The 19,163-nt window shown below is 40.1% G+C and overlaps 1 protein-coding gene across 1 annotated transcript; it reads left to right on the forward strand.

The window, feature by feature from the left end:
• The first annotated feature begins 8,046 nt into the window (after window positions 1-8,046).
• Window positions 8,047-9,171, forward strand: LOC123414127 (B1-hordein-like). Its single transcript, XM_045106673.1, has one exon. The coding sequence runs from the start codon at window positions 8,119-8,121 to the stop codon at window positions 9,010-9,012; it is 894 nt and encodes a 297-aa protein (XP_044962608.1). The 5' UTR covers window positions 8,047-8,118; the 3' UTR covers window positions 9,013-9,171.
• The last annotated feature ends 9,992 nt before the right edge of the window (window positions 9,172-19,163 follow it).

Consider the following 19,163-nt stretch of genomic DNA (forward strand, 5'->3'; position numbering starts at 1 on the left):
TCCGTCGCTACATGGTTGCATTGGAGGGCAGGTTCGAGCATACCTGGCAGGTTCTTCGGGGATCTCACTGGAGCTATGATCCTGTGATGGTTCCTTCTCTTTGGGTGTCCACCGCCCGCGACGATACCCGTCGGGCGCTACGGTTCTAGCTGTATCAGTGATCCTATATGTATGATAGTATTCGAGGAGTATTAGTGATAATATTCGACGATGCATGGACAAAAGAGATGATGTAGTTTTGCTTATAATTGAATGCATGCTAATTTGAATAATACTTTATTTTACGATTTGGTTTTGCTTATTGAATGCTCAAATTGGAAAAGTACTCGTACTTTGAATACTATGCAGAAATCTAGGAGTCCCGGGTGGAGCCACGACCCGGGACTAAAGTTGTTTTGGAACGGAGTTCCTGATAGAATAATTCCTTTTTGGTACAAAGTTCAACAAAGTCCTTTGACACTAGACAATGTGACATATAGAAGGGTAGATGAGATCAGGAAAAATAGGATCATTTTCTACACATCTAGAATGTCGCCATTTTGTTAAATCCTTAAAGGTTAAGAGAATCCATTAGACATATTTTAGAGTTTAGGTTCTAGCCAAGACCCGGGACTAAAGGTCCTCCTATATAAAACGACACTTCAAAGTTTCCAACCCCTCTTATATAGTTTGTTAGTTTATTAGTTAATCAAATGTCCGTTTTTTGCAGAACTATGGATTCACATATCAGGAACCTCGAAGAGGAAGAACTTCTCGAAGATATAATCAAAGACGGCCCCGACGTTGAACCAGCTGAATCTCCGTCGTAATATCTAAACCCCTCCGGATATGGAATGGAGGTCGACCGACACGAAGATGAAGCCGATGGGGCAGGAGATAGGTCCAATGACGGAGCAAGTGATAGCTCCATTGATGGAGAAGCCGGTGGAGAAATAATAAAGTTCGGCGAGGTATACATATGAAGTTTGACAATCATTTGTAATATGTGAAAAATATTGGAGATAGCTCTATATTGTATATATATACATTCATTTGACGAATGTTTCTCCCTCTTAGGCCTCCACATCGAGCAAAGCTACGAAACGAGGCCCGACTAGAAAGTTGGATGCACGGACGCATTACACCTTTGAGGTGATATTGCCTACGAGCAAACCCAAGCTTCCTAAGAATGCTGCTGACACATTCAAGAAGCAATGCGGAGTTCTCGTTGGGGATCACGTCCCGATCAGCGTTCGGGAGTGGAACAAGCGCAAAGGGGCAGCCGATAGTGACTATGTCGCCGAAAGGTACAAAGATAATCTTTGAAATGATCTCATGTCACATTTCAACCTGCCAGAATGTGAGAATGAAGACGCCGCAGACAAACTGAGGTCCAAAGTCAAGCAGTGGACTCTAAAGAAGATGGCTGAACTGTTCCGTAGCTGGAAGAAGAAGCTATGGAAAAACTATTTGAAGACAAAGAAAGTGCCAGCATTCGAGGGGTATCTAGCCAAGCAGGCGAATCACTGGAAGGCATTTCAAGAGTACAAGGAGTCAGAAGATGCCGAGGCATTATCAGAAAAGAACAAGATAAATGCCGACAAGAAGAAATATCACCACAAGCTGGGGCCAGGGGGCTATGAGACTGCCATCCCAAAGTGGGATAAGAAAGAGCAAGATCTGCTAGTTAAAGGCATCATACCTGAACCACTCCGTGATGAGTGGGAATTGAGAGCAAGAAATTGGTTCCTTGCGCATGGTGGTTCGTACGACGAAGAAACAGGGGACCTCATCTGCAGTGACAGTCTTAGGATACCCAGGGAGAATTGGAAAAAGATAGTGAAAGAAATTAAGGAGGGAAAAAGAAAGTTCACTGCAGATAGAGAGAAAGATTTGCTCACACTGGTCCTCGGCAATGACGAACATGGAGGACGAACGCGAGGCTTCGGTCCTTCTTACCCGTGGTGGCTTGGGTTTGCCAAAGCCCAAGACACTTACAGAAGCCGAGCGAGAGCAAAGAAGCGGCAGCACGATGAGGAGAATGACAAGTTCAACCAGTTGCTTGTCAGGATTAACGAGCAACAGAAGCAGATTGATGAGCTTAGAGGAGTAGCGCGCCAGGAAGATCCTGCACTTGATATTACCGGCGCCCCATCTAAGCGGAAAAGTAGCGTGGCTGAATCTGAGGCCCCGCCCGACGATGCACGAAGAATGATAGAGGGCGGTCCCGGCTACCCCGTGGATGGAATCAAGGAGTCAACATCATGTGAACTCCATCAGAAATTCAAGAACATATCCATGAAGGTGGCCGTCGGACAAGCTTTACCTTCTGGCCCTGATGCACGCTGGCATGGCCGTGAGATTCCAGCTGGCTTGGCTAAAGTCGGGGTGGATGAAATCATGACGGGGTTTCATGATATGGAGCTCGACATAGCTGGACCCGAAGATGAGAGGACACTCGGAGAAGTACTGGCTGGAGTCATCCTATGGGACAAGAACTACATGAAGCTTCCAGGCTCGGCCCCAAGGACAACACCGCCTCCGAGTCGTCGCAGGTCACCCACACCTCCATCACGTCCAAGTCCTCCACATGACGTCGGCCAGCACAACACGAGTCCATCTCGATCACCACCGCCGAACTTGGGTCGTCCGTCTCCACCGCCGCCCGCTCCGGATACTAAGCGGAAGCGTGCCAGCAAGAACGCTCCGCCGATGATTTCTAAGCGACGGAGCCCGCCAGAGCGCAAACTGTCGCCCCTCCCAAAGGTACCTCATGCTAATCTTCCTATCAGGCCTTATGATCATACCCCCGAGGGAAACGCCAGGATAGCAAAGAAACATCATGATGCGTAGATGAAAAAGAAGAAACCCGAGCCCCGCCCGAAATACACCGAGAAGCAAATAGCATTTGCAAAATACTTCACGAACCTTCCATCACAGTATGACTTACACCATAAGCCTGATGACTATACACGCACATTGCAGAAGGAAGTGAAAAAGAGCAGATCACGTGCAAGTGCAAGTGGGAGCAAATCAAGTTCAACTACAAGCAAGAAAAAATAAGACGTTCCTCAGCTTGGACAACAGGCCAAACAGTCGATCCCACCCCTCAGGGTGTTACCCGAGAATGTCCCCCCTATGGTGCAGGGGGAAGATTTCGAATTAGCAAAGAAGTGGGCGAATGAATGGGGTATCCCGGTTGAAGACATTCTGGCTTCCCAAGACGACGGGTTACCCAAGGCTGTGGTAGCCCCTAAGCCACAGTTTGTCATGGGAGCGCCTTTGGTCAGCAAAGATGATCTCCCAACAAATATGCGTTACTTGCATACATGGTACTTAAGTGAATCAAAGAATGGGAGAATGATGATCGTGGTGAGTGTCCCACGGGAGTACTACGGCCGGCCCAAAGAAATCCATATCGACTTTGATGAACTCTTCCAGATGTACAATGCCGACGCCCTCGACAAATCGCTTATGAGTTGCTATTGTCTGTAAGTTTTTCAATTCGTTGTCTACATATAACTTGTTTAGTTATTTCAATTCATTGTCTATATATAACTTGTACTCTATTATGCAGAATGAAGATTCTGGATTGTAAAAATAGGAACATCCTATATATTGGGTTTATTGACCCAGATAAAATACATATAGAGACGCTAACTAATAAACCCAAGGAGACGGAGGAAAACCTTCTAAGGTTTCAAACAGATCAAAATTTCTGTGACCACATACTGTTTTCATACAACTTCACGTGAGGGTCTTTACTCTGTTGTGTCCATTCACTTATAAGTGTAATTGATAAGTTACTGACACACACACACACACATATATATATATATTACATATATATATACATACATATATATATACATACATATATACATACATATATATATATACATACATATATATATACATATATATATACATATATATATATATATATATATATATATATATATATATATATATATATATATATGCAGCTTCCATTGGATTCTGTTGGACATTCAAATTGATAAGGGAAGAGTTGATGCCTTCGATCCATTATCGAGACCCTTGGAACAGTTCCAAAGCCTGCAGGACATGCTCCAAGGGTAATTTCAATCATTCTTGCGCTCTATCGGTCTCTTTCGATGATTTTCTGATATATCAATTAATGAAAAACTTAGCAAATCATTATCCTTGTCGGGCAGGGTTTGTAAGCGGTTCAAGTGCGTGACTCCCGGTATCGAGCCTAAGAAGCTGACCTTTAGAGCGGCTCAAGTAAGTAGTAGTATGATATACTTCTATTTTCAATACATTTATGATGCTAGATTATTATTTTGATTATATATATTTTATTCTCGTAAAGTGCGACCAACAGTCATGGGGACGCATCTATGCGGATACTATGTTTGCGAGACCATTCGCACGTTTACCTCTGAGCACAAGGATCACAGATTCGACGTAAGCAATGAACATTCACACCTCAATTTTTACCCGTCATTCTTTGTTATCATGATTGATATTCATATTCATCTCCTCTTCTTATATAGTACACGGCCATGAGGGAGAAGTCCCTACCAGTGCAACGCGCGATTGCTGTTGCAGAGGAGCTTGCGACCTTTCTGAGGACGGAAGCTATAGATGACAAAGGACGATTTAGTGTAGCTAGGGGCCATTACTGATGTTGGTCCATGTAATCCAATAGACGGGCTCTAGTCCCGATAATTCAGATCTCCATATAATTGTATATATATGCTCGCTTGTAAGATAAGATAATCTTATATATATGCATACTTATTTCTATTTAGAATTATATGAAAACTAATTCCCGAACACCAAACGAGGCATCACATTAATCTCCCGAACACCTAAACCCTAAAACCCTAAAACCCAAAAATAAACAAAATCTGAAACTCTTTAGTCCCGGTCCGTGTAAAGACCCGGGACTAAAGGGCCTGCCCCTGAGGGCGCTCCGAGGCGCCCACGTGGAGCACCTTTGGTCCCGGCTTGGAACAGGGCCGGGACTTTGGTCCCGGTTGTTGAACCGGGACTAAAGCCCCTTACGGGCCGGGACTATAGGCCCTGTCCTCACTAGTAATCATACATCCGCCTCTCCATACATACTTATAAATAGCCAGATATGCATACAATCATGCACTCGTGTTCTGTCACAACAACTGGTGCGCACACAACACATGTTCCAGCATCATACTCAATAGTTGAATGGTTAGAGGAATATTGATATCCTCACTTCATCAGGCTTTAAATCTTGATGCTTGCACTGTTTCTAGATTTAGTTGAAGATTTACGACGAGGCGTCTACAGCGATTTAGTAAATCTCAAGATGATATGTCGGCTCAGTCTGTCGAAGGTGCTCATGGTGTTACGGTGTGCGTATGTACATTTATAGAGACGAGTGCATACGTGTTTATATGAGCCCTTGCGCGTGTACCGTATTAAAAAAAAGCTCTCAATAGTTACGACAATTATTACACAAATCTTAATGGTTATCCAGATTTTAATTTGAACTATTTTTTTTTTTTTTTTAGAAAAGAAAGTTAAGAACCCGGTCTGTGCATCAATCGATGCATATGACCATCTTTATTACTTATTTAACAAAGGTTTGACAAGTATATACATCAAGCCAACCGAAGCCCCCACTCACACCTACAAACGCGATAATGTGAAGTGCTCTCACTCCCATATCTAAAACCGGTGTCATCGCCGATCCATCCACATAACGTATCGGAAGTAACAACCGGTGCAGCAGACCTAAAATGTACACCACATTCACACATTTTAGAAGCTGCCATCATCATCGAACCGCTGACCCATCTTCAGGAGAGAAATCCGCAACATCCTTGCCAGTCCGTCCATCCGTCGACGCCACCACGGCGCCCAACGGCGCCACCTCCCTGCGGTCGTCCATCCAAATGCGAACACTCTGTAAGATATGTCGTGCGTAGCACCTGCCGAACAGGCATGACAAAGTGTAGCACCTGTCGGCCAGGCATGACCTGACATCAGCACCGAAGCTCCGTGCAGGACGAACATGCTCCACCTCCTGCCTGTGTCTTCCAGTGCTTCTCCACAAACGATGCTCCCTAGAGAGGAACGACACCGCAATGCCACCATCGTCTGATATGGAAAACCAGATCCTAGGGTTTCCCCTGAAGCAGCACGAGTGGATCGACAGTAGTTACAAGACGAAACCTTCATCAAGGTAACGACGCAGAACGATGCCATTGTCCACTGTCGGCTCGGTTTTCACCGGCAACTATGTCTCCCTGACTCGTAGCCAGTACTGGATCCTGCGACGAGCCTGGTCACGTGATCCCAAGATCTGCCGTCACCGGTGCGGTCACAAAGACCCACCACCTGGCCCGTCATCCCAGGAGGAGGGGACGCCGCCACCACCATGGTCGGATCCGGGTTAGCCGTCGCCGTCTCCACCGTCAAGACCGGATCCGGGCTGAACGCCGCTGCTACCACCGCTACCGTCCACGCCCAGCCTCGCTTTCATCTTCTAGCCACGTCCAGCCGACCGGCACCCACGCCCAGCCAATCTCCACCCACGCCGCCACGCGCCGCCGCCGGGAACTGCTGCGCCGCCGTTCCTTGGATCTGCATGGCGCCGTCGCTGAAGCCGCCGTCTCGCGCCGCACAACATCGAATGAGAAGAAGGGAAATCCCCTACGCCGCCGACGCGAGGGAGTCGCAATATGCCTTTTCATATCGGGCGGAAAGATAATGGTTTATAAGGGACGTTTGAGCCACTATAGGCATGGCATATTCCTCACCTCTTTGGGGCACCTAAACACTCAAACGACGACAAGAATGCTGACTATATCCATTATTCACTACAGGTGAAACCAGACTTTCTCCTGTACTCATCCATGCAGCAACGGTGGCATCCCCAGACTCCTTCAACAGGGCTGGTCGTCATAGCAAAGATCACGCATGACTAAAGGATACTGTCACTCGATTGTATAGGTTTAAATATGCGTTAATTCAAACCATATTTCATAATACATCAAATATTGATGATAAAAAGTGATTGTAGTACCAAAGTAATAAAAGTGATTGTATGTTCTGCCGACAACCATCATCCATCAACTATCAATTTTGCTATTGTATAGTGCACATTGGAGACAATTGCAAGAAAAGCAAAAGAGACGATTACAGTAACCAATACAACCTGCTGGACAAATCTAGTCACATATGGATGGGAAATATCAACACCACGGAGATAATAACGAATGAACATATGATTGTCTGTGTAGAGGATATGTGCCTAGATCGGTGGTCACCGTATCCTTTGCAAGTTAGTGACAGGTCCTTTGTACAATCGTAAAGGTCAAGTAATCGGGCAATGACGGTGCGATCGGCGAAATAGCCTTTTCGCGTTTAAAATTTATTTTGGGGAGGGGGGGGGGAGATTGGCATCTTGGGCCATGTCAAATTACAATAATGTTTTTATATAATTAGAAAATACATTAATTAATCACAAGTAATGTGCTTAATTAGGCCGACCACAAAATGTTTCTATAAAAAAAGATCGATACAAATATATGTTAAGCAATGACCAGCCTTTAAATGTAAAGGGAATTCGATGAGTCATGTTATGATCTATAGGTGTCAGTTCATCTTATCATCTCGGTGAACAATACAAAGCTAGTTTTATAAAAACCAGTCGAGTCAGAGAAGAACCGTCCACATGTAAAGCTTTAACAACCCACACATGATTGCAACTTAGTCCTACACAAGTTTTCCATTCTTGTTTCAGGCTAACAACCTATACAAGGTTCCAAAATCATTTGCAAAAGTGATGCTAGGTTGATAATTGTGTGACATGTAAAGTGAATAAGGTGAGTCATGCATACCAAACCTCGGGATTTCTATACTTTGTGTATGATCATATGCACAACTAAAAAGCAACTTTGATTATCAATTCAAAAGTACGCTTGTAGCTTGTGCAACCTAACACAATGTACCAAAAATCCATTTGCAAAACATCCAAACACAATTGTTAAAGCTGATGCAAAGAAAGAAAGAGATGAAGCCCTGGCTACTATAAATAGGCAGGTAGTATAGAGATCATCACAAGCACAAGCATCAAAACCAAGAAACACTAGTTAACACCAATCCACTATGAAGACCTTCCTCATCTTTGCACTCCTCGCCATTGCGGCAACAAGTACGATTGCACAGCAACAACCATTTCCACAACAACCCATCCCACAACAGCCACAACCATACCCACAACAACCACAACCATATCCACAACAACCCTTCCAACCGCAACAACCATTTCCACAACAAACCATCCCACAACAACCACAACAACCACAACCATATCCACAACAACCCTTCCCACCGCAACAAGCATTTCCACAACAACCACCATTTTGGCCACAACAACCATTTCCACAGCAACCACCATTTGGGCTACAACAACCAATTCTATCGCAACAACAACCATGTACACCACAACAAACACCACTCCCACAAGGACAACTGTACCAAACGCTTCTGCAACTACAAATACCCTATGTTCAACCATCTATTTTGCAACAGCTAAACCCATGCAAGGTATTCCTCCAGCAGCAGTGCAGCCCCGTGCGAATGCCACAACTTATTGCTAGGTCGCAAATGTTGCAGCAGAGCAGTTGCCATGTGTTGCAGCAACAATGTTGCCAGCAACTGCCGCAAATCCCCGAACAATTCCGCCATGAGGCAATCCGTGCAATCGTCTACTCTATCTTTCTGCAAGAACAACCCCAACAGTCGGTCCAAGGTGTCTCCCAACCCCAACAACAGTTGCAGCAGGAGCAAGTCGGACAATGTTATTTCCAACAACCTCAACCACAACAACTTGGTCAACCACAACAGGTACCACAGAGTGTTTTCTTGCAGCCACACCAGATAGCTCAGCTTGAGGCGACGACTTCCATTGCGCTGCGTACCCTACCAACGATGTGCAATGTTAATGTGCCATTGTATGACATCATGCCATTCGGCGTTGGCACTAGAGTTGGTGTCTAATCATAAGAAAAGGTCTCTAGAGATATATAGTTGGATCACCGTTGTTTAGTCGATGTAGCGGTGACAAATAAAGTGTCACACAACCTTATGTGTGACCAGCCGAAACTAGTTGTTTAAATTTTGAAATAAAATATAAATAAAGTTCATGAAATTATGATAGCATGCCAACTTTCAACATTTTCAGAGTTCATTTGTAGTGATTTTCAATTTCAGGGTCAACTAGCTCAAAAAAAAAGTAAATGCCCGAAGAATACCAAATGAAGTCAGAAATTGTTGAAATTTTGTGATGTGCCTTTGAATGGTGCATTTTGAACACAAAAAAAGTATGGAGTTCAAATAAGTTCAAAAAAATGAAATCCCATTGTAAGAGATGAGTTCTCGTTTGAAACTGTGATACTTCGAGAGAGATTGTCCGTTTTGTACACGAAATGCATCCAGTTTTTGTCGTAGCCCTCTCAACTTTTTAACACATGCTATGTGGGTGAAATGATGATAGCATGCAAACTTTCAACATTTTCAGAGTTCATTTGTAGTGCTTTTCAATTTCAGGGTCAACTAGCTCAAAAAAAAGTAAATGCACGAAATATACCAAATTAAGTCAGAAATTGTTAAAATTTTGTGGTGTGCCTTTGAATGGTGCATTTTAAACACACAAAAAGTATGGAGTTCAAATAAGTTCAAAGAAATGAAATCCCTTTGTAAGAGATGAGTTCTCGTTCGAAACGCTGATACTTCGAGAGAGATTGTCCGTTTTGCACACGAAGTACATCCAGTTTTTGTCATAGCCATCTCAACTTTTTAACACATGCTATGTGGGTGAAATGATGATAGCATGCCAACTTTCAACATTTTCAGAGTTCATTTGTAGTGCTTTTCAATTTCAGGGTCAACTAGCTCAAAAACAAAATAAGTAAATACACGAAATATACCAAATTAAGTCAGAAATTTTTGAAATTTTGTGATGTGCCTTTGAATGGTGCATTTTAAACACACAAAAAGTATGGAGTTCAAATAAGTTTAGAAAATGAAATCCCTTTGTAAGAGATGAGTTCTCGTTCGAAACGCTGATACTTCGAGAGAGATTGTCCGTTTTGTACACGAAGTGCATCCAGTTTTTGTCGTAGCCCTCTCAACTTTTTAACACATGCTATGTGGGTGAAATTATGATAGCATGCCAACTTTCAACATTTTCAGAGTTCATTTCTAGTGCTTTTCAATTTCAGGGTCAACTAGCTCAAAAAAAAAGTAAATGCCCGAAGAATACCAAATGAAGTCAGAAATTGTTGAAATTTTGTGATGTGCCTTTGAATGGTGCATTTTGAACACAAAAAAAGTATGGAGTTCAAATAAGTTCAAAAAAATGAAATCCCATTGTAAGAGATGAGTTCTCGTTTGAAACTGTGATACTTCGAGAGAGATTGTCCGTTTTGTACACGAAATGCATCCAGTTTTTGTCGTAGCCCTCTCAACTTTTTAACACATGCTATGTGGGTGAAATGATGATAGCATGCCAACTTTCAACATTTTCAGAGTTTATTTGTAGTGCTTTTCAATTTCAGGGTCAACTAGCTCAAAAAAAAGTAAATGCACGAAATATACCAAATTAAGTCAGAAATTGTTAAAATTTTGTGGTGTGCCTTTGAATGGTGCATTTTAAACACACAAAAAGTATGGAGTTCAAATAAGTTCAAAGAAATGAAATCCCTTTGTAAGAGATGAGTTCTCGTTCGAAACGCTGATACTTCGAGAGAGATTGTCCGTTTTGCACACGAAGTACATCCAGTTTTTGTCATAGCCATCTCAATTTTTTAACACATGCTATGTGGGTGAAATGATGATAGCATGCCAACTTTCAACATTTTCAGAGTTCATTTGTAGTGCTTTTCAATTTCAGGGTCAACTAGCTCAAAAACAAAATAAGTAAATACACGAAATATACCAAATTAAGTCAGAAATTTTTGAAATTTTGTGATGTGCCTTTGAATGGTGCATTTTAAACACACAAAAAGTATGGAGTTCAAATAAGTTTAGAAAATGAAATCCCTTTGTAAGAGATGAGTTCTCGTTCGAAACGCTGATACTTCGAGAGAGATTGTCCGTTTTGTACACGAAGTGCATCCAGTTTTTGTCGTAGCCCTCTCAACTTTTTAACACATGCTATGTGGGTGAAATTATGATAGCATGCCAACTTTCAACATTTTCAGAGTTCATTTCTAGTGCTTTTCAATTTCAGGGTCAACTAGCTCAAAAAAAAAGTAAATGCCCGAAGAATACCAAATGAAGTCAGAAATTGTTGAAATTTTGTGATGTGCCTTTGAATGGTGCATTTTTAACACACTAAAAGTATGGAGTTCAAATATGTTCAAAAAAATGAAATCACATTGTAAGAGATGAGTTCTCGTTCGAAACTGTGATACTTCGAGAGAGATTGTCCGTATTGTACACGAAGTGCATCCAGTTTTTGTCGTAGCCCTCTCAACTTTTTAACACATGCTATGTGGGTGAAATGATGATAGCATGCCAACTTTCAACATTTTCAGAGTTCATTTGTAGTGCTTTTCAATTTCAGGGTCAACTAGCTCAAAAAAAAGTAAATGCACGAAATATACCAAATTAAGTCAGAAATTGTTGAAATTTTGTGGTGTACCTTTGAATGGTGCATTTTGAACACACAAAAAGTATGGAGTTCAAATAAGTTTAAAGAAATGAAATCCCTTTGTAAGAGATGAGTTCTCGTTCGAAACGCTGATACTTCGAGAGAGAGTGTCCGTTTTGCACACGAAGTACATCCAGTTTTTGTCATAGCCATCTCAACTTTTTAACACATGCTATGTGGGTGAAATGATGATAGCATGCCAACTTTCAACATTTTCAGAGTTCATTTGTAGTGCTTTTCAATTTCAGGGTCAACTAGCTCAAAAACAAAATAAGTAAATACACGAAATATACCAAATTAAGTCAGAAATTTTTGAAATTTTGTGATGTGCCTTTGAATGGTGCATTTTAAACACACAAAAAGTATGGAGTTCAAATAAGTTTAGAAAATGAAATCCCTTTGTAAGAGATGAGTTCTCGTTCGAAACGCTCATACTTCGAGAGAGATTGTCCGTTTTGTACACGAAGTGCATCCAGTTTTTGTCGTAGCCCTCTCAACTTTTTAACACATGCTATGTGGGTGAAATTATGATAGCATGCCAACTTTAAACATTTTCAGAGTTCATTTGTAGTGCTTTTCAATTTCAGGGTCAACTAGCTCAAAAAAAAAGTAAATGCCCGAAGAATACCAAATGAAGTCAGAAATTGTTGAAATTTTGTGATGTGCCTTTGAATGGTGCATTTTGAACACACTAAAAGTATGGAGTTCAAATAAGTTTAAAAAAATGAAATCACATTGTAAGAGATGAGTTCTCGTTCGAAACTGTGATACTTCGAGAGAGATTGTCCGTATTGTACACGAAGTGCATCCAGTTTTTGTCGTAGCCCTCTCAACTTTTTAACAAATGCTATGTGGGTGAAATGATGATAGCATGCCAACTTTCAACATTTTCAGAGTTCATTTGTAATGCTTTTCAATTTCAGGGTCAACTAGCTCAAAAAAAACAAGTAAATGCATGAAATATACCAAATTAAGTTAGAAATTGTTGAAATTTTGTGATGTGCCTTTGAATGGTGCATTTTGAACACAAAAAAATTATGGAGTTCAAATAAGTTTAAAAAAATGAAATCCCTTTGTAAGAGATGAGTTCTCGTTCGAAACGCTAATACTTCGAGAGAGATTGTCCGTTTTGTACACGAAGTGCATCCAGTTTTTCTCGTAGCCCTCTCAACTTTTTAACACATGCTATGTGGGTGAAATGATGATAGCATTCCAACTTTCAACATTTTCAGAGTTCATTTGTAGTGTTTTTCAATTTCAGGGTCAACTAGCTCAAAAAAAAGTAAATGCACGAAGAATACCAAATGAAGTCAGAAATTGTTGAAATTTTGTGATGTGCCTTTGAATGGTGCATTTTAAACACACCAAAAGTATGGAGTTCAAATAAGTTTAGAAAATGAAATCCCTTTGTAAGAGATGAGTTCTCGTTCGAAACGCTGATACTTCGAGAGAGATTGTCCGTTTTTTACACGAAGTGCATCCAGTTTTTGTCGTAGCCCTCTCAACTTTTTAACACATGCTATGTGGGTGAAATTATGATAGCATGCCAACTTTCAACATTTTCAGAGTTCATTTGTAGTGCTTTTCAATTTCAGGGTCAACTAGCTCAAAAAAAAGTAAATGCCCGAAGAATACCAAATGAAGTCAGAAATTGTTGAAATTTTGTGATGTGCCTTTGAATGGTGCATTTTGAACACAAAAAAAGTATGGAGTTCAAGTAAGTTCAAAAAAATGAAATCCCATTGTAAGAGATGAGTTCTCGTTCGAAACTGTGATACTTCGAGAGAGATTGTCCGTTTTGTACACGAAGTGCATCCAGTTTTTGTCGTAGCCCTCTCAACTTTTTAACACATGCTATGTGGGTGAAATGATGATAGCATGCCAACTTTCAACATTTTCAGAGTTCATTTGTAGTGCTTTTCAATTTCAGGGTCAACTAGCTCAAAAAAAAGTAAATGCACGAAATATACCAAATTAAGTCAGAAATTGTTGAAATTTTGTGGTGTGCCTTTGAATGGTCCATTTTGAACACACAAAAAGTATGGAGTTCAAATAAGTTCAAAGAAATGAAATCCCTTTGTAAGAGATGAGTTCTCGTTCGAAACGCTGATACTTCGAGAGAGATTGTCCGTTTTGCACACGAAGTACATCCAGTTTTTGTCATAGCCATCTCAACTTTTTAACACATGCTATGTGGGTGAAATGATGATAGCATGCCAACTTTCAACATTTTCAGAGTTCATTTGTAGTGCTTTTCAATTTCAGGGTCAACTAGCTCAAAAACAAAATAAGTAAATACACGAAATATACCAAATGAAGTCAGAAATTGTTGAAATTTTGTGATGTGCCTTTGAATGGTGCATTTTAAACACACAAAAAGTATGGAGTTCAAATAAGTTTAGAAAATGAAATCCCTTTGTAAGAGATGAGTTCTCGTTCGAAACGCTGATACTTCGAGAGAGATTGTCCGTTTTGTACACGAAGTGCATCCAGTTTTTGTCGTAGCCCTCTCAACTTTTTAACACATGCTATGTGGGTGAAATTATGATAGCATGCCAAGTTTCAACATTTTCACAGTTCATTTGTAGTGCTTTTCAATTTCAGGGTCAACTAGGTCAAAAAGAAATAAGTAAATGCACGAAGAATACCAAATGAAGCCAGAAATCGTTGAAATTTTGTGATGTGCCTTTGAATGGTGCATTTTAAACACACAAAAAGTATGGAGTTCAAATAAGTTCAAAAAATGAAATCCCTTTGTAAGAGATGAGTTCTCGTTCGAAACGCTGATACTTCGAGAGAGATTGTCCGTTTTGTACACGAAGTGCATCCAGTTTTTGTCATATCCCTCTCAACTTTTTAACAGATGCTATGTGGGTGAAATGATGATAGCATGCCAACTTTCAACATTTTCAGAGTTCATTTGTAATGCTTTTCAATTTCAGGGTCAACTAGCTCAAAAAAAAACAAGTAAATGCATGAAATATACCAAATTAAGTTAGAAATTGTTGAAATTTTGTGATGTGCCTTTGAATGGTGCATTTTGAACACAAAAAAAGTATGGAGTTCAAATAAGTTTAAAAAAATGAAATCCCTTTGTAAGAGATGAGTTCTCGTTCGAAACGCTAATACTTCGAGAGAGATTGTCCGTTTTGTACACGAAGTGCATCCAGTTTTTCTCGTAGCCCTCTCAACTTTTTAACACATGCTATGTGGGTGAAATGATGATAGCATGCCAACTTTCAACATTTTCAGAGTTCATTTGTAGTGTTTTTCAATTTCAGGGTCAACTAGCTCAAAAAAAAGTAAATGCACGAAGAATACCAAATGAAGTCAGAAATTGTTGAAATTTTGTGATGTGCCTTTGAATGGTGCATTTTGAATACACAAAAAGTATGGAGTTCAAATAAGCTCAAAAAAATGAAATCCCTTTGTAAGAGATGAGTTCTTGTTCGAAACGCTGATACTTCGAGAGAGATTGTCCGTTTTGTACACGAAGTGCATCCAGTTTTTGTCGTAGCCCTCTCAACTTTTTAACACATGCTATGTGGGTGAAATGATGATAGCATGCCAACTTTCAACATTTTCACAGTTCATTTGTAGTGCTTTTCAATTTCAGGGTCAACTAGGTCAAAAAGAAATAAGTAAATGCACGAAGAATACCAAATGAAGTCAGAAATTGTTGAAATTTTGTGATGTGCCTTTGAATGGTGCATTTTAAACACACAAAAAGTATGGAGTTCAAATAAGTTCAAAAAATGAAATCCCTTTGTAAGAGATGAATTCTCGTTCGAAACGCTGATACTTCGAGAGAGATTGTCCGTTTTGTACACGAAGTGCATCCAGTTTTTGTCATATCCCTCTCAACTATTTAACACATGCTATGTGGGTGAAATGATGATAGCATGCCAACTTTCAACATTTTCAGAGTTCATTTGTAGTGCTTTTCAATTTCAGGGTCAACTAGCTCAAAAAATAATAATAAGTAAATGCACGAAATATATCAAATTAAGTCAGAAATTGTTGAAATTTTGTGATGTGCCTTTGAATGGTGCATTTTGAACACACAAAAAGTATGGAGTTCAAATAGGTTTAAAAAATGAAATCCCTTTGTAAGAGATGAGTTCTCGTTCGAAACGCTCATACTTCGAGAGAGTTTGTCCGTTTTGTACACGAAGTGCATCCAGTTTTTGTCGTAGCCCTCTCAAATTTTTAACACATGCTATGTGGGTGAAATGATAATAGCATGCCAACTTTCAACATTTTCAGAGTTCATTTGTAGTGCTTTTCAATTTCAGGGTCAACTAGCTCAAAAAAAAGTAAATGCACGAAATATACCAAATTAAGTCAGAAATTGTTGAAATTTTGTGATGTGCCTTTGAATGGTGCATTTTGAACACACAAAAAGTATGGAGTTCAAATAAGTTTAAAAAAATGAAATCCCTTTGTAAGAGATGAGTTCTCGTTCGAAACGCTGATACTTCGAGAGAGATTGTCCGTTTTGTACACGAAGTGCATCCAGTTTTTGTCGTAGCCCTCTCAACTTTTTAACACATGCTATGTGGGTGAAATTATGATAGCATGCCAACTTTCAACATTTTCAGAGTTCATTTGTAGTGGTTTTCAATTTCAGGGTCAACTAGCTCAAAAAAAATTAAGTAAATGCATCAAATATACCAAATTAAGTCAGAAATTGTTGAAATTTTGTGATGTGCCTTTGAATGGTGCATTTTGAACACACAAAAAGTATGGAGTTCAAATAAGTTGAAAAAAATGAAATCCCTTTGTAAGAGATGAGTTCTCGTTCGAAACCTTGATACTTCGAGAGAGATTGTCCGTTTTGTACACGAAGTGCATCCAGTTTTTGTCGTAGCCCTCTCAACTTTTTAACACATGCTATGTGGGTGAAATGATGATAGCATGCCAACTTTCAACATTTTCAGAGTTCATTTGTAGTGCTTTTCAATTTCATGGTCAACTAGCACAAAAAAAAAGTAAATGCACGAAATATACCAAATTAAGTCAGAAATTATTGAATTTTTGTGATGTGCCTTTGAATGGTGCATTTTGAGCACGCAAAAAGTATGGAGTTCAAATAAGTTATAAAAAATGAAATCCCTTTGTAAGAGATGAGTTCTCGTTCGAAACCCTCATACTTCGAGAGAGATTGTCCGTTTTGTACACGAAGTGCATCCATTTTTTGTCGTAGCCCTTTCAACTTTTAACACATGCTATGTGGGTGAAATGATGATAGAATGCCAACTTTCAACATTTTCAGAGTTCATTTGCAGTGCTTTTCAATTTCAGGGTCAACTAGCTCAAAAACAAATAAGTAAATGCACGAAATATACCAAATTAAGTGAGAAATTGTTGAAATTTTGTGATGTGCCTTTGAATGGTGCATTTTGAACACACAAAAAGTATGGAGTTCAAATAAGTTCAAAAAAATGAAATCCCTTTGTAAGAGATGAGTTCTCGTTCGAAATCCCTTATTTACTCAATTTCAAACACTTTTCATTATCATAGTTTGGTCAAATTCTCAAATATGCAAAAAGAATTTTAATAAACATAGTTTTTAATTGAAAATAACAAAATAGTTAATAGTTTGGATAGTCAAAATAATTACTTTTGAAAATAGAAAATAGTTTTGAATTATTTATTCAATTTCAAACACTTTTCATTATCATAGTTTTGTCAAATTCTCAAATATGCAAAAAGAATTTTAATAAACATAGTTTTTAATTGAAAATAACAAAATAGTTAATTTTGAAAATAGAAAAAAATGGAAACTATATGAGAATTTGTAAAGAAAATTAAACCTAAATTCAAAGTGACCTCATTTTGAATTCATGTTTAATTTTCTCCATAATTTCAAATATAGTTTCAATTTTTAAATTTACAGTCAGTTTAGGCCCGTAAGCCTGCTTTAGAGAGGAGCTCGATGGAGATGCTGCGACGGGGCTTATAAATAAGTGTTAGTCCCCCCTCGCTGGGCGAGTTGGGACTAAACTTATCGTGCAACCGAGGAGGGGCTTTAGTCCCGGGTGGAGCCACGACCCGGTTCTAAAGCCCCTCGCCTGCCGCCTGCCGAGCACGGGCCTTTAGTCCCGGTGCGTGGCTCCACCCGGGACTAAAGACCCCCTTAAGTCTCGGTTGGAGCTCCGCACCGGGACTAAAGGCCCCTATTTCCCGCCTTTTGGTCTGCCGAAAAAGGGCCTTTAGTCCCGGGTCATGGCTCCACCCGGGACTAAAGGGGGTCTTTAGTCCCGGTTCGAGCCCCGAACCGGGACTAAAGATCCACCTATATAAGCGGGAGTTAGAAAATTTCCAACCCAAATTGCATTTCGTTTCTCTTCTTCTTCCACTCATTCTCCTGCCCGGCACGGCACACCGACGAACTCGACGACGCCGTCAGGCTGCCCGCCGTCCTCCTCGCCGCCGCCTGCCGTCCTCCTCGCCGCCGCCGTCCTCCTCGCCGCTGTCGACGCCTCCGGCCGGTAAGCCCCCCGCCCCCTCCTCCCCAACACTCCGTCCGGTAGAAGAAAAGAAGAAAAAGGAGAAGAAAAGAAGAAAAAGGAGAAGAAAAGAAGAAAAAGGAGAAGAGAAGAAGAAAAAGGAGAAGAGAAGAAGAAAAAGGAGAAGAAAGGAAGAAAAAGGAAAGAAAGGAAGAAAAAGGAGAAGAAAGGAAGAAAAAGGAGAAGAAACGAATAAAAAGGAGAAGAAAGGAAGAAAAAGGAGAAGAAAGGAAGAAAAATGAGAAGAAAGGAAGAAAAAGGAGAAGAAAGGAACAAAAAGAAAAATATTTTTTTTGTCATTTAATTCCTATTGTTATTAGGTTTGTGCTAGATTATTAGGGTTAGTAATATTTAGAATTAGGTTAGGGTTACAAGAAGAAGAAATATGAACAAAAATTAGAAAATAAGATTAGGAAAAAAGAAAATAAGAAGAGGAGGAGAAGAAAAGAAGAAAAAGGAGAATAAGAAGAGGAGGAGAGGAGAAGAAGAGGAAAAATAGAAGAAGAGGAGAAGTGGAAGAAGAGAAGTTGAAGAAGAAGCGGAGAAGAAAATAAGAAAGACGAACAAGAAGAAGAAGAAGAAGAAGAAGAAGAAGAAGACATTTCTACGTATATAGATGCTATTGTATATGCTTAATTTTGCTATTGTATAGTGTATATGCTTAAGTGTTAATAGTGTTTTTTAGATTATTGCTTAATTTTGCTATTGTATATGCTTAAGTGTTAATAGTTTAATTTTGCTATTGTATATGCTTAAGTGTTAATAGTTTATTTTTAGCAAGAAAATTATTAGAACTAGTTTATTTTTTTAGTTCAATTTATGATGCCTATCCCGCATTCTCGTCGTCGACTCGGCGGAGGACACCTGCTTGATCAGAGGGGCCGTGTCCGGGGTTGGGCTCCGCCCGACTGGTATTGGGAGGTGCTACCTTCCGGGAGGCGTAGGTTGGTGAGGAGCCAGCCCGTTGTTGACCCGATCCTTGT

The sequence above is a fragment of the Hordeum vulgare genome, chromosome 1H (assembly GCF_904849725.1).
Source record: "Hordeum vulgare subsp. vulgare chromosome 1H, MorexV3_pseudomolecules_assembly, whole genome shotgun sequence".
NCBI classification, from domain to species: domain Eukaryota; kingdom Viridiplantae; phylum Streptophyta; class Magnoliopsida; order Poales; family Poaceae; genus Hordeum; species Hordeum vulgare.

Coding starts and splice junctions, on each gene's coding strand:
- LOC123414127 (XM_045106673.1), top strand. CDS start 8,119: ATGAAGACCTTCCTCATCTTTGCACTCCTCGCCATTGCGGCAACAAGT.